General features: G+C 49.1%; 3 protein-coding genes across 4 annotated transcripts in view; 1 reads left to right on the top strand and 2 right to left on the bottom strand.

Annotated features, from left to right (window-relative positions):
* actr3b (actin related protein 3B) overlaps positions 1-4,630 on the bottom strand; it is a 13,767-nt gene extending 9,137 nt beyond the window's left edge. Inside the window, exons 1-2 of one of the 2 annotated variants that reach the window (XM_087846706.1) lie at positions 4,382-4,630; positions 344-399 (exon numbers count right to left, since the gene is read on the bottom strand). In XM_087846706.1, coding sequence (XP_087702832.1) covers positions 344-399; positions 4,382-4,425 — 100 coding nt within the window. In that variant the 5' untranslated portion in view covers positions 4,426-4,630. The remainder of the gene's footprint in view (positions 1-343; positions 400-4,381) is intronic. The other variant, XM_087846707.1, reaches the window with a different exon arrangement.
* A 2,713-nt stretch (positions 4,631-7,343) lies between these two features.
* LOC102799495 (apoptosis regulator Bcl-2-like) lies at positions 7,344-13,283 on the top strand. Its single transcript, XM_006808101.3, has 3 exons — positions 7,344-7,858; positions 7,933-8,279; positions 12,973-13,283. The coding sequence occupies exons 1-3, from the start codon at positions 7,741-7,743 to the stop codon at positions 13,102-13,104; spliced, it is 597 nt and encodes a 198-aa protein (XP_006808164.1). The 5' UTR covers positions 7,344-7,740; the 3' UTR covers positions 13,105-13,283.
* Positions 13,284-17,478: 4,195 nt separating this feature from the next.
* Positions 17,479-18,693, bottom strand: LOC148101690 (uncharacterized). Its single transcript, XM_087846723.1, has 2 exons — positions 18,418-18,693; positions 17,479-17,862 (listed from the first exon to the last, which is right to left on the bottom strand). The coding sequence occupies exons 1-2, from the start codon at positions 18,686-18,688 to the stop codon at positions 17,555-17,557; spliced, it is 579 nt and encodes a 192-aa protein (XP_087702849.1). The 5' UTR covers positions 18,689-18,693; the 3' UTR covers positions 17,479-17,554.
* Between the last annotated feature and the right edge of the window lie 484 nt (positions 18,694-19,177).

The raw sequence follows: 19,177 nt of genomic DNA, 5'->3' as shown, positions 1-19,177 counted from the left end.
CTGACTAACAGCAGCTCTATTCATTCCTATGCTGTGGATACTGTGGTGCACTCATTCACACCTTCTACTGACAAAGCCTTGAACTACCATTCATCCATTTTTATCAAACATTTACCAGTTTAGAGAGGCTGCAGCCTATCAGAGGGCTGCTCTGAACCTAAAAACTGTTTGGTCATTTCAAAGATGTGATTAGATTTAAGCTCTTCTGGTTAGATGAAGACTTATATTTTTATACTTGTGTGGAAGAACTGATGAAGACGCAGAGTTAGGTTCACTTTGAGCTTTAGAAACAGAAAGTGAACCTAACTCAACTGTCTGTCCGTCGTTGCTGTGAGATGCTTACAGGACGGCATGATGAACTGTGGCTCGGTGTTTCCTGCATAGCCGATCTTTGTGTATCTGCAGCCACACAGACAGAAACAACAGTTAGACATAAAGGTTCTCAACATCTGGCTGTGGGTCCAAATACGGCCTCTGTGGAAAACAGTGGAGTGACTCCTGGCAGACATTTATAAATTCAGTTTTGCACATAAAACATTGATAAAACATCAGGAAATGAGTCAGTGTGACCGATTACTGCTTTGTCTTTGACCTCTATGTAAATATTCAGTGCATGTAGAAAATGATGAGCAACAGTAACAATAATCAGGACCTACAGATACAAAGCACTGAAACATCATTGCAGCAGTTTGACTAATTTTTACTGCAGACCTGTACTTAGGATGATATACTTTTACCTCATCACAAGGAAAAAGTACCTAAAATAACTGTAGTAACTGTAAAGTAACTGTAGTAACTGTAAAGTAACTGTAGTAACTGTAAAGTAACTGTAGTAACTGTAAAGTAACTGCAGTATTTTCACTACATCAAAAAAACACGAACAAAAAAATGACATTTTGTTCCATTAAACTGAGTTCTGACAAATAAATCATGAAAGATTAGAAATGAACTGAACTGGCTGTGATGGCTGGATAGACCCACACGTCTAATACCTGACCCTGGACCCTGGGATCAGTTCTAATACCTGACCCTGGGATCAGTTGTAATACCTGACCCTGGACCCTGGGATCAGTTGTAATACCTGACCCCGGACCCTGGGATCAGTTCTAATACCTGACCCTGGGATCAGTTGTAATACCTGACCCTGGACCCTGGGATCAGTTGTAATACCTGACCCCGGACCCTGGGATCAGTTCTAATACCTCACCCTGGACCCTGGGATCAGTTCCAATACCTGACCCTGGACCCTGGGATCAGTTGTAATACCTGACCCTGGACCCTGGGATCAGTTGTAATACCTGACCCTGGACCCTGGGATCAGTTCCAATACCTGACCCCGGACCCTGGGATCAGTTCTAATACCTGACCCTGGACCCTGGGATCAGTTCTAATACCTGACCCCGGACCCTGGGATCAGTTGTAATACCTGACCCCGGACCCTGGGATCAGTTCTAATACCTGACCCTGGGATCAGTTCTAATACCTGACCCTGGGATCAGTTCTAATACCTGACCCTGGACCCTGGGATCCCTTTCCAAAGCCAGACCAAACTGATCTGGGACCTGAGTGTTTTTGGCTGTTATGCGTGCGTTCATGGCTGACAGTCAGCTCAGTGTCACCCTTTAAACGCCAGCAGCCGTGAGGTATTTCTAAACAACCCCACGATGTCACCTTGGCTCGGGGGCACGGACCGACGTCGAGGCTGAAGGAGATCACGTGATCTCTGATTCTGAACAGCCAGCCGGGCTCCCACAGGGGGAGGGGGGTCAGTGTGCAGCTGTCCCACATTCACACTGTGGCCCAGAATAGATCACACACAGACTGCTCCACAACTTCACCTGAACCTCCACCCAACCAGCAGCTCCCGCAGCAGCAGCTGGATGAACATGTGGAACAGCTGGAGCTCAGTGTAAGCACCGCCATCAGCCCCTCACCTGCCCCAACCACCTGATCATCACAGCGCGTTTACCTCCACCTGCTGATGGATGATTCCATGAGCCAGCTTTTATTTTGGTAAACTGTCCCTGTAAACACACGCACACAAAAACGCACACTCATTCCGGAGGATTAAAGCCAGGAAAGCTGCGGGTCCAGATGGCATCAGCTCAAGCGTCATCAGGTCCTGCGCGGACCAACTGTGTGGGGTGATGGAGCACCTCTTCAACCTGAGGCTGAGGCTGGGGAGAGTCCCACAGCTCTGGAAAACCTCCTGTGTGTGGCTCTGACATCCCCCCTGATGAAGACCCTGGAGTTTTGAGTTGGGATTTAAACTGGGAGAGAACCAATGCTTCTTATTTCTGGGGGCAGAGAGCTCCACAGCCTGGGAGCAGAGCAGCTGAAAGCTCTGCTTCACATGGTGGTGAGGCGGAAGGAAGGTACAGCAAGCTGGATACAAGAAGAAGATCCAAGTGATCTCCCACAACTCCACCCAGTGCTTCCTGCAGAAGTTGACTCTGCAATAGTCGGCCTCATCACTGATGGGGACAACAGGGAGTACAGAGGACTGACTCAGGACTTTGTGGACTGGTGCCAGCAGAACTACCTCCAGATCAACAGCAGTAAAACCAAGTAGCTGGTGGTAGACTTCCACAGGTACAAACATCCTGCACTGCAACCACTGAACATCCAAGGTATGGACATCGAGGCTGTGGGCAGCTACAGGTACCTTGGTGTTCATCTGAACAACAAACTGGACTCATAACTCAGACGCCCTCTACAGGAGAGGGCAGAGCAGGCTGTACCTGCTGCAGAGACTCAGGTCGTTTGGAGTGAAGGGCCCACTCCTGAAGACCTTCTATGACTCTGTGGTGGCCTCAGCCATCTTTTACGGTGTGGTCTGCTGGGGCGGCAGCATCTCTGCTGGGGACAGGAAGAGACTGAACAGGCCAGCTCTGTTCTAGGATGCCCTCTGGACTAGGGCTGGGCTATATCATACCGTTCACGGTAATACCGGTATAATGTTGGGCAACGATAGGAAAATGAAATATCACGATAGAATATGGGTAAAACGCACATGCGCACTGCCTTTGTTTACATACGCACATGGCGGCGACGCAGAATGAGAAGAGTGAAAGTGCATCGTTGAATGAAACGATGAAGCAGAACTGGTTTGTAAAAATGCTGCAGCTTCAGTGGTGTGGAACTGGTTTAGCTTTCGTCAGATACACAACAAAGCACTATTTTTGGTAGCGCATGCTAGCGGGCCGTCGTTATTACCGTGTTGTTTGGAAAATACGACACTTAAAATCAATCCTTTGATTTTTCTGAAAGTCGACAGAGCCCCTTATAATCCCGTGTGCCTTATGTATGAACTCTGGTTGTGTTTACTGACCTCGAAACGATTTTATGTGCACGGCGCTCAAACATCTGTCAGATGTTTCAGTACGACTTTGCTAAGCTACGAAGCCGCACCACTTGATGGATTGTTGGAGCATTACGGCGATCGTAGGCGGAGCCTCGCGGAGTGATACGTACTGTGCTTCAACATAATGTTACCGTATTGTGTGTGTATAACCTCTTTTTAAGTGTTGTGGATATTATACATGGTTATGCTGAGGATATGTCGGCCAGTTTCCACTGGAAATGCCTTTTGGTTAAACTGTCAGCGAGGAGTTTACATTGTTACATTTTTATATAACTTTGATGCAGATAAAAAACAGCTGCTTGTTTAAGTGAAAATACATTGATGGGTTTTTGCACTAATAAAGTTGTGGAGTTGTAAAGTATTTTGTCGTGTCAATTATATCGTCAGTTCTATCGTTATCGCAAATTTTCAAATGTATATTGTGATAAATAATTTTGGCCATATCGCCCTGCTCTACTCTGGACCCAGTGGAGGTGGTGAGTGACAGGAGAACAGTGGCTAAGCTGTCGTCCCTGTTGGACAACATCTCCCAGCCCATGCAGGAGACTCTGACAGCACTGAGCAGCTCCTTCAGTGGCTGCAGCACCCACGGTGTGGGACGGAGAGATTTCGCAGGTCTTTCCACTGCTGTCAGACTCCACAACAAAGACTTTAACTGATCAAACACATCCACACATGTGCAACAAGACTAAGTGCAATACTCTTTCTGGCATCGTTGTATTATACTCATATTGTATATAGCATTTGTATTCTATTTTATTCGATTGTATATAGTATTTTATTTTATTCTATTCTATTGTGCACAGTATCTTATGGATATATTACTCCAGTGTTTTTTCTCTAATTTTTCTATGCAACTTTGCACTGTCCACTGCTGTAACAAAACTAATTCCCCACGCGTGGGACTAATAAAGGCTATCTTATCCACATACATGATGCTGTTCACAAAAACACATGACGTCACATGTACTGCCACTGCGCGCGCGCATGTGTGTGTGTGTGTGCGCGTGTCCTGACCCGGTCCCGCAGTCTATCACGCACGGAGGCAGCTGCAGGGACATGGCGCGGTCCTGCTCGGTCCGGCCCGCAGAGCTCGGTGTCGGTGTCGGTGGTCGAAGCGGAGTCCGGCGTGTGATGGAGGGAGGAACGCGTCCGCTCTGCGTGCGGGTGCGTGAGCATATGTGTGTGCACGAGCACTTCCGGGTCGGAGGGTGAGATGGAGAAAATAGAAACAGCTGACGCGGCTCCGGTAACCGGAGTCTGTGCTACGTTCACGTAATGTGCGTAAATGAGATCGCTGCTGTTCAGAGCACAGAGCATGAAAGAGAGGAGGAGGAGCAGGCTGTGATTGGCTCATCCTGCTTCCAAAATGTCAACTAATGCGCACTTTGAACTTTTAAATAAAGTTTATGGACGACAATGACGCGCTCGGTGTGATGAGGCGGGACGTCCAGCAGGGGGCGGCAAACACTCAGAGCAGCACAGACAGACAGATAGACAGATAGACAGACAGATAGACAGACAGATAGACAGATAGACAGACAGATAGACAGATAGACAGACAGATAGACAGATAGATAGACAGACAGATAGATAGACAGACAGATAGATAGATAGATAGACAGACAGACAGATAGATAGACAGACAGATAGACAGATAGACAGACAGATAGACAGATAGATAGACAGATAGACAGACAGATAGACAGATAGACAGACAGATAGACAGATAGATAGACAGACAGACAGATAGATAGACAGACAGATAGACAGATAGATAGACAGACAGACAGATAGATAGACAGATAGACAGATAGATAGATAGACAGATAGATAGACAGATAGACAGATAGATAGATAGACAGATAGATAGATAGACAGATAGATAGACAGATAGACAGATAGATAGATAGACAGATAGATAGACAGACAGATAGATAGACAGATAGATAGATAGACAGATAGATAGATAGACAGACAGATAGACAGATAGATAGACAGATAGACAGACAGACAGACAGACAGAACGAACCTGCAGGTGTTCAGTCTGCTGCTGCAGTCAGGCTGACCCCCCCTGTGGGCACAGTGCTGTACAACAGTCTTGGGCCACCCATCATTTAAGCAGCTAGGCCCTCCTCCTACTTTTTAAAGTGCTTTTGAGCAACAGATCTCCAGCTTTCTGAAGCTCTTCTTTGGACACTGGCTGCTTTTACACTCACGTTCGGTCCTCGTAGCTCACAGGTGTGAGTTGTATTTGTAGACTCTTTGTTCCCAGCAGGCACACAGACACATTTCTGTAGCTGTGTAACTGCCAAAGATAACACAGTTACAAAACCTGCACAGCTCAGCAGTGAGTCCTCAAACACGTGAGGACACTGGACAGAAGAACAAGTGTCCTAAAAACTCTCTGCAGGTGAACAGCACCTGAGACATGATGTGGGCCTCCAGCTCATATTGGGAATGTCGTAGGCACTGACTGGGTTTGCTGGGAGTAAGGGCGCCCTCCGTTTGCGAGGTGCGCCTGCTGCTTGCGGCACAGGGAGGAGAGGGCGGGGCGGCGGGGGATTCTCTGGCTGGCTGGAGCAGCGTCTAATAACCAACTCGCAAAATAAAACAAAATTAATTGTTTTAATTGCTGCTTAAGTCAAAGTAAACTTTATTGTTATCTCCGCTACATACAGTACAGCAGTGCAAGTAAACAAACAATAAATATAAGAAGAGTAAGAAAATAAACATACACTTTAGGACCAGGGGTAAAGGGATCAATAACAATTTAAAATTTACAGTTTGATGATTTAAAGTCTCACACAACCCGTCGAAAGGGGAGGGGGGGGGGGCTGCTTCCAAATAGAGCACATTTCATTCATTATGTTGTAAATCCAAGCCCATTATGTATTCATGATTTGAATCCTGGGTTGTGCGAAATCCCAGAAATGCACCTTAGACAAAGTGAATCTGTGAACTAAGGTGTAGGTGTGTTAGATCATGTTGTGGTGATCCTCGGGTTGAGGGATGGGTGTTCATACTGGAGTGCAACATTAGAACCAAGATGGACAAGAAAAGTTCAAAGCCATCAGGTGCTCAGTTTAGAAAAAAGAGAACAGAAGAGGAGGAGAAACGAGCAACAGATACAGGTAAGCAGATGTGTGATTGGATAATGGCAGGTCATCCTGAACCAATCAGAATCAGAATACTTTATTAATCTCTAAGGAAATTATGTGAGTTACAGTTACTCCAAGAAGAAATGGTAAAAATAGCAACAGTAACAGACTAAACTCCAAACATGATGTTCCAGATTTTACACATTTAAGAAACAGCACTAATATATGCAGATCACTCAGTTATAAATATCAAGGACTAACAGAGGTGATTATAAAGAAATATCAAGAAAATTAGTGAGAATATTCCAGAAAAGAGCGTGTGCTCAGCACAATATTAATTAGTCATTGTCAATTCTTGATTTGTCCTCTTCTCATTGTGTGGCGAATTATGACGGCTGTTTGGTGGCTGTTTGCATAGTAAGCATACTCTCTGTCTTCATGTGTGTGCTTCTCTGGTGAAACTCAGTGTGGTTCCAACAAGTTTTATGTTAATGTACACACACATGTGTGTGTGTGTGTGTGTGTGTGTGTGTGTGTGTGTGTGTAGGTGTGTGTGTGTGTGTGTGTGTGTGTGTGTGTGTGTAGGTGTGTGTGTGTGTGTGTAGGTGGGGGGCGCGCCAGAGGGAGTGTTCGCCCAGGGCGCCAAACAGGCTATGACCGCCACTGCTCAGACTGACGTTTCTCATCATCGTCACAAACACGTCGCGTGTCGGAAAAGTCGGCTTTTGTTGCTCTTACGTCACGTTTCACTTACAAACGAACATTTTTACACGTGCACGCTCGCACCCACGCGCGAGGAGCTGCAGATGCGAGTGACGTAGGATGAGGAAGTGCGCGCTCGCGGAGCAGAGCTCCTCCTCCTCGCGGAGCTGCGGGGGAATCCCGGAGGGGCGTGCCCGCTGTTTGCGCGTGAGTGTGAGCAGCACGTGCATCGTGAAGGGAGCGGACTGATTATCGGTTATTGATCAGAAGCAGCGCGCGCCGTCGCGCCGCCATCACGCTGAATGTGTTCGGAGCGCGTCCTCGCGGCGCGCCCCGCGGCTGCGCGCGCACCTCCGCCCGCCGGTAACGGAGCACCGCGCGGAGCCTGAACCGGTCTGAACCCGATCCTCGGACCGTCTTCGCTTTGGGCGGAGTCTGAAGCGCTGACGTCACAGCACAGCTGATCAGCGATCGATACTTGTGTGAGGAGTTGCAGCACGTGACTGTCAACTGCAAAAGGCGTTCTCATTGGCTGAGGAGGATGACGTGCTGGTGGTGAGCCAGCAGGGGGCGATGGCCGCCGCCTACAGCAGCCGGGACCTGGTGGAGGACTTCCTGCGCTACAAGCTGCTCGGCAGGGGCGTGGCTTGGCCTCAGCGCCGGGCCAATGACGAGAGAGCCCCGCGTCCAGGTGAGGAGACGTCCACTTAGTTACCCGCTTCCTCAAACATGTCGCAGAGTAATGGCATCATCATCTCCTCCTAGACCCTCCTGTGGCCCCACCCTGCCTGCAGGCCGTGCTGCGGAGCGCCGGCGACGAGTTGGAGCGACTTTACGGCGACGAGCTGTCTGCGCAGGTGACGGTGCTGCGACTGCGTGGGAACGGCGGTGGAGCTGCACGCCGGCGCCACCTGACGGCTATCAGAGAGGAGCTGTTCAGGGACGGCGTGAACTGGGGACGCATCGTCGCCATGATGGAGCTGGGCGGAGCTCTGAGCGCCGCGGCCGCCAAGTCGGGCGACGAAGGTCAGATGGACGATATCGCCAGCTGGATGGAGGAGAGTCTGGACTCGCCGTCGCTCCGGAGATGGATCCATGACAACGGAGGATGGGTAAGAGCACGATTTCCCTCCGAGTCCTTATCTCCTCTGATGTTTCCTTGTCTCCTTTGCTGTAACCTTTCTCTGTTTCCTTGTGGTTGACTTTCCTGCTTGGCTGTGTCCTTCCTCATGCATCCTTCCATTCCTGTTTCCTCATCTCCTCCTCTCTTGTCTTCCAGCTGAGAGCCCCTGAATTCCAGGACTCCTTGTTTCTCATCAGTTGATGAGGTGGTTTTCGTTCTTCCTCTGCTTTTTCGGGGGTTCTGAAAAGGTGCTTTAGAGTTTTTAATGTTTAATGAGGCTCAAGTGTACTTGAAGAAGTTCATGTAAGCTAACGGTGGTCTGGCTGTGGTTGAAGGAAGTCCAGGACAGAGTTCAGGATCGACTGAGCACGCTCTGGTGCTTCAGGGAGTCGCAGATATGTTTGAAGGCGGTGAACCAGCAGGAGTGAGAGAGCGGAGGAGATCGCTGCAAACGTACCAGGAGGTCCGACGAATCAGATCAATCAGACAATATCAGAGCCACAGAGAGTGTATGAGCACTGAACATGGGGGTGTTTGTGAGGACCCTAAACCTGGTCCTCACCTCACCCTTCAAACAGACACACACACACACACACACACACACACACACACATACAGAGTATTTTGGTTTGATTGCAAATTATATGCAAAGTGTAGAAAATCCCTAAAACTCTGTGTGTGTGTGTGTGTGTGTGTCTGTTTAGACATCTTGGTGGGGACAGTAAATTGGCATGCACTGTGGGGACCAACAGCCCATCCTCACGAGTTTGAAGACATTTTTGAGACTCAAAGTGTGGTTTTAGTGTCAGAGCTACAGTTAGGCTCAGGCTCAGGTCTAGGCTCAGGGTTAGAGTTCATTTTAGGAGGGTAAGGCAAGCAGCTGGGGAAAGCATTATGTCAATAAGATGTCCCCACAAGGATATAAAAACATGACTGTGTGTGTGTGATGATAAAACCGTTACTGAAACTGAGACACACACACACACACACACATCTTGTCTCTGCAGGCACACACACACACACACACACACACACACACACACACACACACACACACACACACCTTGTCTCTGCAGGCTGATGATTTGTTGCGTATCTCAGCATGTACAAACTGAAGGTTCAGCTTTGGTTGTCATGGAGATGACTGTCAGATTCATCATATGTTTATCACATGTTTGAAATCCTCATGTGACCTGAGAAAGTTGAAATGAGCAGTGAGCGTCTCCCTCCTGCAGAGGGAGCTGCGCTCTCAGCTCTGCTTCCAACCTCTAGGAGGTCGCTGCACCACTCAGAGCTCCTGAATCATTCATTCATCCAAACATCAGTCAGGAGAACTGAAACCCAGCAAACAAGCCTCTGAGCAGCACGCCTCTTCAGTGAGGTGTGAGAGGAGGAAGCCCCAGGGAGACCCAGGAAGCGCCGGGAGTGCCTCGTCAACCTGGAGAAGCATGAAGTGGTGCTCCTACAGAGGGAGGCCCGGAGTTGCTCCTGATAAGGACTAGAAGAAAGGCCCTGTTACCTCATCAGGGCGTGTCTGTGAGCACAGCCTGGGTTTGAGACAGGCAGTGATTTTGTGACGGAGCATCTGAGGCCCGCTAACGCCCTGCTAACCCCGCTAATGACCTCTAACGATCCACTAAGGCCCTGCTAATGATCTGCTAATACCCTCCTAACACCCCGCTAATTACTCGCTAACGCCCACTAATGACCCACTAATGCATTGTTAACACCGTGCTAATGATCCGCCAACAACCTGCTAACACCCTACTAATTACTCGCTAGCGCCCGCTAGAGCCCTGCTAACGCCCTGCTAACACCCCGCTAATCACCCACTAAAGGCCCACTAGCTCCCTGCCAACAACCTGCTAACACCCTACTAATTACTCGCTAGCGCCCGCTAGTGCCCTGCTAACGCCCTGCTAACACCCCGCAATGACCCACTAAAGGCCCACTAGCTCCCAGCCAGCAATCTGCTAACACCCTACTAATTACTCGCTAGCGCCCGCTAATGCCCTGCTAACACCCCGCTAATCACCCACTAAAGGCCCACTAGCTCCCAGCCAATAACCTGCTAACACCGTACTAATTACTCGCTAGCGCCCGCTAATGCCCTGCTAACACCCCGCTAATCACCCACTAAAGGCCCACTAGCTCCCAGCCAATAACCTGCTAACACCGTACTAATTACTCGCTAGCGCCCGCTAATGCCCTGCTAACACCCCGCTAATCACCCACTAAAGGCCCACTAGCTCCCAGCCAATAACCTGCTAACACCGTACTAATTACTCGCTAGCGCCCGCTAATGCCCTGCTAACGCCCTGCTAACACCCCGCTATGACCCACTAAAGGCCCACTAGTTCCCAGCCAACAATCTCCTAACACCCTACTAATTACTGGCTCCATCATCATCTTCACCTCGTGGTCCTTCATCAGTAAACTGCACACCACCAGCAGGCCTGTTCCATGGGTTTGTGTGGTTTCCATGCTGCAAGTTTTCAGTTTGTGGCGTGTGTGTATGGTCATAAAGCTCCTGAAAATCGCTCGAAAATAAAATGGAGTCTGGTGCAGAGAGCGTGAGGCCCGAACAGTTCACTTTCTAATTATATTCTCTCCTGTCGCTGTGGTTTCCTTCAGTTATATCTACTGCCTGATAACACAGGCTGTGTGTGTGTGTGTGTGTGTGTGTGTGTGTGTGTGTGTGTGTGGTATTACCCAGAAATATCTTTCCAGGTAATCAGTGCGGTTGAGTTTCCGCCTCAGGCTTCAGGTCAGCTGACACACCGTTTCTTCAGAACCTGCTCACAGCAAGGAGCACACACACACACACACACACACACACACACACACACACACACACACACACACCTATGTATGTGTGTGCAGAGAGCTCTAAGAACACAGGCAGTGGTGAGCTGCGCTGCTTTCTCAGAATTCTGCAGTCAAACTTTCCATCGTGTCGCTCAGCGCAGCGCGGTGGTTTCTCTCTCTGATGTTGTCTTGTTGGAGGATGGCGGCTGTTTCGAGCCCTGAGAGCACCCGAATGTGAAACACGGGGTCAGCCCATCACGCCTGGCCTTCCTGCAGCTGTGTGAGCCGTGCTCTGAGGACAGTACTGACTGAAGCAGTCGAGTCATCTCGCTAACATCTGATCTCTGAAGGCTTTATCGAGCTCAGACTTCAGGGTCAAATAACTCCCAGGTGTCTGTGCAGGTAAACCCTGCCCCCACATGTGACTCATCATGTCAGCGGGGTGGGAATCAGGCCGAAGCCGGACTGCTCACTTCTTCGCCAGAGTCCCGCTGACTTCATGCTGAGGACTGGTGTTGGCCCTCATCGGCCTGCAGGCCTGAAGAAATAAGCGAACGCTGCAAAGCCTGCAACTCCTCCGACGTCCAGCAGAGGCAGCAGTGAGTCAGTCCCTCAGACTCCGTGTTCAAATAAATGTGGTTACAGCCTTGTACACAGACTGTCACCTCTTTAAACTCTATTAAGGCTTTGAGTGATTAGGGGCGTGGCCTCTGTGACTGACAGGTGGACGGTGCTAGCTGTCTGCTAGCTTCAGCTGAGCTGGACCTCTGCACTGTGTTTGTGCTGCTGGAGCATTTTTATTTAACATCATGTGACCAATAACATGGCTGCTGTGAGGTTACTGTACTAACAGAGCGACCAAGAAGGCGGAGCTCCAGACTCTGAGGAGAAAGAAGCCGGCACCTGAGCAGGACGCCTCGTGGACGCCTTCAGGTGTTTCAGGTATGCAGAGGAGAGGAGGAGGACTGGGGCACACCTGGTTTGGGAAGTTGGAGGTGGGAGGCAGATGTCTGAGGTCTCCTCTGCTGCCTCCAAACACCTGTGTACAGTTACAGTCAATCTTTAAATGACATTTCAGTATAAACGTCTGACACTGAACGCTTTTAACCTGGACTCTCACTGAGTCCACTGAGTCTGGAGCTGCTTCAGCCCATTGGACAGGATGTCAGGGTAAAGGTGAGCTGTCAATCATCCAGCCTGTGCATGTGCTCTTCTTCTGTGGTGTGAAGCTTCTTTAAAGGCGGCGGTCAGCTTCCTGTCAGGCTGAAGGCCGCTGGTGTTTGTCAGCAGCTCAGCTGGAGGCCCGAGTGCAGCTACAGGAAGTGCTTCACAGGAGGGTTCTCCCCTAATCTTCATATCTCACACACACACACACACAGCATGCAGGGGAATAACCCAACACTCCCTCGTTAACACTCGACTGCTTGCACACAATATGAAGCAGCAGCACCGGCTTTGTGTGTTTGCATGTGTGTGTGTTTGCGTGTGTGTCTTTGCGTGTGTCTTTGCGTGTGTGTGTGTCTTTGCGTGTGTCTTTGCGTGTGTGTGTGTCTTTGCGTGTGTGTGTGTGTTTGTGTGTGTTTGTGTGTGTTTGCGTGTGTGTGTTTGCGTGTGTGTCTAGACCACAGGTCTGAGTCATGTGACGCTGATGTTGGAGAGCGTTGATGTCCACAGTGACCAGCTTGCCTACACGAGTCATGGCAGACTGATCACATGATCAAACGCCGGGCTGATTGTCACTGAGTGATCAGCTGCTGGTTTCTGTCTGCATGTGTTACTGAGGCTGTGTAAATAAAGCTGAATGAAAGTACACACTGATCTGTCAAAAAACAAATACGACAAATGAAGCATTTCCTGTTTGTCTTTTTCCCCAGGATGCTTTTGTGGAGCTGTATGAGTCCAGACCCACCGACAGCTTCTGGTCCCTGAGGACAGTGTGTGGACTGGTCGTACTGGGAGCAGTTGGGGTCATACTGGGATTTCTATTCAGCCAGAAACAAAACTGATGGGAGGTGTTATCTGGTCCAGCCATGGAGCTGCAGTTCCTGTGGTGTCCACCAGCTGCTGCTGTGCTCCACACTGAGACACTGAAGGACACTGACTTTGTGTGGGTGGATTTTTATGGGGGCGTAAATTTCACCACCAAAATTCTCTGAGTGTTACTTTTAAGGCTTTGTTGGCTGTTTAAACTGACTGTAAATAAGGCATTCTCTCACTTTTTTACCCTGGAAGTTTGCTTCCAGCCTTTATGTTAATCTGAGCAAAAGACATCCTGGACCTGCATCAGACCAAGCTGGCCTGAAATGATGAAGCAAAGCATTTAAGGAGGATTCACAGGAACAGCCCAGTGAACGGACAGGAAGCCAGCTGCTGTCAGAGGCACTAACAGCTGCACAGCACCAGAAGAAGCTCCAGCAGGACTGTGAGCCAACGGCAGCGCCTGATTGGATCAGCTTCAGATCAGGTGACTGAGATCCAGCTCGACCAACATCGAAGCTGATGAATATCTGATCTGGTTTGTGACGCAGTTTGGTGCTTATGTTAGCACCAGTGAGGATGATGATGATGGTGACGAGGAGGAGGAGCCAAACCTTTGAAGAAACTGATGAACCATGTAAAAACATTTAAATGTAGCAGAAATGCTGAAACAGTCTATAAGGATGCGCTGAGCCTCAGACTGTGTGAAACAGAGACCCATGTTCATTTCCTGTTTGCTCTGCCTTTCAAAGTAAAGGTTCTACTTAAACAGACTGCTTATTAAATCATTGTTGTATTAAATGTAGTCTGAGAGTTTTTATTACCATGAAGTAAACAGAAGTGAAAACCAAAACTCAGTGTTCAAACTGTTAAAAAATATAACAGAGCTCACTCACTATGTGTTGATACGCCTCTCTGTAATAGGTGTAGGCTGCTGGGGGATTCCCATGATGCACTGGGTGTCTTTATCCTGTCTTCCTTCTCTCACCCCAACCAATCACAGCAGATGGCCCCGCCCCTCCCTGAGCCTGGTTCTGCTGGAGGTTTCTTCCTGTTAAAAGGGAGTTTTTCCTTCCCACTATCGCCAAAGTGCTGCTCATAGGGGGTCATATGATTGTTGGGTTTTTCTCTGTATGTATTATTGTAGGTCAACCTTACATTGTTGAGGCTGTTTAAATAAGGCTGAGTTCAGATTCGTCTGTTGGAGGCTTTGTTTCCTCAGCTCGTTTCACTCCAGGAGCTTCGTTCATAAAACAGAGCAGCGCTTTGAACTTTAGAAAAGTTTTTGATGTGGAAGTCTGAACTTCAGGTCCGGGATGTTCCGGCCGTCTTGGTCTGAGCTGTGGAGCTGAGGCCTCTCAGGAGAAGTGAGGACATCCATGTTTTTGTGGTCGATAATGTTCAGTTACACTGAGAATGTAAATGTTGATGAATCCGTTTGAATTGTTTTGAATTCAGAATCAAACTGAAACAAGTGGTCCGGCTCGAAGCTCGAGTTGTTTTCCGGATGAAGGTGCTCTGATTCCTGATGAACTGAAGACCTTTGGAGGACTTTCCCTGTCAGATATGTGGATGCAAGACCCAAACACAGGACACTTAGAATGAAAACAGTTTGTTTGTTTACAGTGCGGAAAGTCTTCTGAGCGTGCTCCAGGTGAGGATGTATGTCCCTGACACCTGTGCAGCGTCTTCCTGTTGTGACAGTGGTCCATGTTTCACTCCCCTTGCTCAGTATCTACAGTGCGCTCACTCCGTTCCCTCGTCTCCGTAATCCTGCAGGAAACCATAGAAGCAGTCGTTAGGATTCCCACCAGCGACCACACAAACACTTTGTAAGACTTAGTTTTCAGAGCAAACTGACAATTCTGTCACAGCGACCCAGCGTCGACGGAGCTCAGCCACGCTGCTAAGAAGCTCCGGAGGTGAGGCTGAACAGCTGCAGGTGTGTGATTAGGCTTCAGGTGAAGCGAATCCCCACGGCAGGGACACCACTGTCCGGGCCTGGACTCACAGAGAAACCAGAACACCAAAACACACACACACACACACACACACAAACGAGGAAACATGGACCATGAGAACACACGACCATGGCAGATCACCCGGCGAGGACTGCGGACCGTGACATTCCTGTTCCCCAGCCTCGTGTTTTCCACCAGAGTTTGTACAAAGTAGAGACAGGACATGATGAGAAACAACCTGCTGACAGAATCACACGGCTGACAAATGAAAACTAAACTGAGAAAGAGCCGTTAGTGAAGCAGACAATCTGAGTGGTAGGAGGAGGTGCCCAAACCTCTGGAACAGCTGCTGATCAGCTGACCTAAGCACTCACAGCTGCAGAATCTCTCACAGCTGCTTAGGAGCAAACCCACGTCACCATTTATGGTCCTGGTATAATGTGCTGGCCACCGAGCACTGCAGCACGAATCACCTTCTGATGGTTGTCGGTCTGACTCTAGCTAACAGTGAAGCTTTGAGCACAGATGTAATCTAACATCATCACAGATGGACCGGAGGTCTCACCTGAAGTTCACTGTATGAAACCAGAGGCCTCACAGAGGCAGTCACACCTGTGAGATGGGCTGCCTGGCAGCATCCAGGTGATTCCCACTGAAGGTGACGAGAGTTTTCATGGATGATGAAACTGCAGAAGATCCACTGAGCAGGACTAACTCCTCATTATCATCTACAGGTTCATCTTGATCAGAGCTGTATCTTTGAGACAACACTGCCACCATCAGGCCAGACTGGGAATTACAACAGTGTTTAATCAGCTGAGACAGAAATACACTGGTTATGTTTTAACAGCAGCACCCTGCTGAGCTGACAGTGTAAGTCAGGGGTGGGCAACTCCAGGCCTCGAGGGCCGGTGTCCCTGCAGGTGTTAGATGTCCTTGAACCAACACAGCTGATTTAAATGGCTAAATTAGCTCCTCACCGGCTTTGTCCCAATTCAGGGTCTGCACGCTTGAAGTACGCACACTGGCTGATGTTGTTCATGAGACTAAAATCATCTCACTGTGGTAGTGTAAATATAATATGGCCAATATTCTCTATCTACATATCTACATATAGATAGATATATGAGTAAAGGCTTTAAAACCCAGTCAATGCTGGAAGTACAAACATCACTAATGTCACATAACTTTGCCGACATGTGGCCAACAGCAATGTTTTAATGTTCTTCGTTATTAAACATTCGCACATGAATAAGTGACGTCATATTCAGTACTTACTTTTGACAGTTCACTCTTCGGCCGCTCCCTTCTGCCGTATTTTGCATCAAGATTATCCACACCCACCGCCGCGCGATGAATTGTGGGATGTATGGGACCACGAAGCGTGCACTGGACCACGCTTGATATTTGGGGAAATTGATGGCGCATTTGGAGTATGCATTTGAAGTACACTTCGGATTGGGACAGCCGTCGTCGCGTGGCGGTGACGTAATTGCACTCAAAATGCGTACTTCAAGCGTGCAGACCCTGAATCAAAGTGCTTTGCAATGCCACTATTCATTCACTCTCACATTCACACACAGGTGGAGGCAGCTACAGTTGTAGCCACAGCTGCCCTGGGGCAGACTGACAGAAGCGAGGCTGCCATATCATCGGCCCCTCTGGCCATCACCAGTAGGCGGTAGTGTACAGTGTCTTGCCCAAGGACACAACGACCGAGACTGTCCGAGCAGAGGCTTGAATCGGCAACCTTCCGATTACAAGATGGACAACACAACTCTTGAGCCACGATCGCCCGTACAGATGAAGATGGACAGATTAGAGCTTCCTGCCTGTAACAAATCCATTTGTGGAAACCCACAATGATCCACACTAATGATTGTCAGTTACTGAATATGTTCAAGGTTACTTTACAGACTGAAGCAGACACAGTGACAGGAAACTCATCTTTTATTTTCACGTTGATCAGAGTTACAGAAAGAAACATGAAACAGTCTGACCCTCTGCTCTCTGACACGTTTGACTTCAACAACATGAAAACAGCCAAATCCTCATTAATCTGTTGGTTTCTGTTGGACTTTTATTCTAATCAGCTCTAAAATGTTTCCATAAAATCTAATAAACTTCTCGTTAACATCAGTGTCCAATGAAAATTCTACAAATAAAGTCATTTTCCTGATTGTTTTGTTCTCAGACTCGAAGTCAGAGATCTTGGTTTCCATCCATCCTGAAGGTTTTCACAGAGCCGCCTGTTCAAGTTTGACTCAAAGCCTTGTTTCTGGAACACGTTAGTCCTGAAACCTGCTGAAACTGACATGTTCTGCTGTTTGAACATCTTTGTTTGTATAAAGACGCGTAGAAAATCGTCTCTGTGAAAACCTGTGATGTGAAAACCAAACAGACAACGCGCTTGTGTTTCTGTAAGTGGATTGGAGGATTGAACTGTATCAGCTGCTTCTGGGTGTTACAGATGATTCCTAATTTGCTCTCCTGTGAGTGCTGAACATCTGGCAGTGCGTCACATCAGCTCCAGCTCCCGTGAAAGGCACAGATCCACCTCGCAGAGAGCGGCGATCAGAGCCGAGCTGGCCTGGGATCCTTTTCTGCGCACCACGTCGATCACCTGTCGGGCTTTATCCGACCTGCTCTTCACACCGCCTAAATCCATTTCATCATCGATGATGATGCGGCGCTCCAGGAGTTTATCCAGCAGCTTCCTCAGGACGGGTTCAGACACTCTGTCGATAAACTGAGAGCGAACGGCCGTCAGCTTCTGCTCTGCCGAGGAGTCGGCGGCGGTCTTTGGCAGATCGGGACCTGGAAGACCTGTGAGAGAGAGGAGGACAGATTAATGCCAAGGTCAGTGTGAGGCCGAAGACCTCCGACCATGGGAGCCTCGGCGTGAAGCCGAAGACCTCCGACCACCAGAGCCTTAGTGTGAGGCTGAAGACCTCCGACCACGGGAGCCTCGGCGTGAAGCCGAAGACCTCCGACCACCAGAGCCTTAGTGTGAGGCTGAAGACCTCCGACCACGGGAGCCTCGGCGTGAAGCCAAAGACCTCCGACCACCAGAGCCTCAGAGTGAGGCCGAAGACGTCCGACCACCAGAGCCTCGGCGTGAGGCTGAAGACCTCCGACCACGGGAGCCTCGGTGTTCCTGAGAACATCAATCCAGCAGCTCCGACTCGGGCGGCTCCTTCCATCAGCTGTTTGCTCTGAATGCACCTTAAAAGGGAGAGAGACACTCTGCACACACTTCCCGTTTGCACGTCCTGTCACAGCGTGACGCTGCGTGTGACCTCTGACCCTGATGATGTCACCTGAATGTCCAACACTCAAACAGGTTAAAGGAAGTGCACGCCTGCCCACAGCCTCACTGACCTGCAGGTTGACCCATGACCTTTCGCAGCTCCTTCGCCAGGTCGTTCCTGTTGATCTTCTTAAAGATGCTCTCCATCACCTGCACGGCTCCGTCCATGTCATACTTCTGCACCATCAGATCCACGGCGTCGCACCTCTCCGCCTTCGACAGCTGGTTCACTTTGATGGGCTCGATGTCTCTAAACCGCTCGTTCTTCAGGTTCCACTTGAAGGCCTTGAAGTCCTCATCCGTTATGTCGTCCAGGATGTTGACGAGGTCCAGCTCCGTCATCTCGGCTTCCTGCTAGCATCAGAAAACACTGATCAGACTGATGCATCATGGGTAATGAGCGCCATGAGAGCGCCGACGTGAAACAGTCAGTGTTACAAACATCTCCAGTAATAAATCAGTGCACCACAAATACATGGACGACTATGACAGAGGCACGGAAAGAGGCGGGGTTTAGTTCAGGAAGGAGGCGTGACCTGGAAGTACCTGCCCTCATCAGCGCTGTCTGAATTCTCCACATGTTATGGACTAAAGGCACTTCAGTGCTTCCTTTATTACCTCCTTTAGCAGAGGACACACTGCAGCATCCTTTGTGAAAGGGGAGGAGCAAACGGCCTCCCCAAACGAACACGTAAATATTCAACCATGACCTCTCTGAACTCTGCAATAAAAACTACTTCCTGTTGCTGCACGCACAACATGGGTTCATACAAAGGTCGTGTCCAAATTCATGGGCTGCGTCCTCCTGAGGACCCGGCCTTCGCGGTCTAC

This window comes from Neolamprologus brichardi, chromosome 9 (assembly GCF_056152115.1).
Source record: "Neolamprologus brichardi isolate AB-2024 chromosome 9, ASM5615211v1, whole genome shotgun sequence".
Taxonomy (NCBI): Eukaryota; Metazoa; Chordata; class Actinopteri; order Cichliformes; family Cichlidae; genus Neolamprologus; species Neolamprologus brichardi.
This window is presented reverse-complemented; position numbering and strand designations above follow the sequence as displayed.

Coding starts and splice junctions, on each gene's coding strand:
- LOC148101690 (XM_087846723.1), bottom strand. CDS start 18,688: ATGACGGAGCTGGACCTCGTCAACATCCTGGACGACATAACGGATGAG. Junction 17,863..18,417: donor GGTCATGGGTCAACCTGCAG/GTCAGTGAGGCT, acceptor TCTCTCTCACAG/GTCTTCCAGGTCCCGATCTG.
- LOC102799495 (XM_006808101.3), top strand. CDS start 7,741: ATGGCCGCCGCCTACAGCAGCCGGGACCTGGTGGAGGACTTCCTGCGC. Junction 7,859..7,932: donor CGAGAGAGCCCCGCGTCCAG/GTGAGGAGACGT, acceptor ATCTCCTCCTAG/ACCCTCCTGTGGCCCCACCC. Junction 8,280..12,972: donor TCCATGACAACGGAGGATGG/GTAAGAGCACGA, acceptor CTTTTTCCCCAG/GATGCTTTTGTGGAGCTGTA.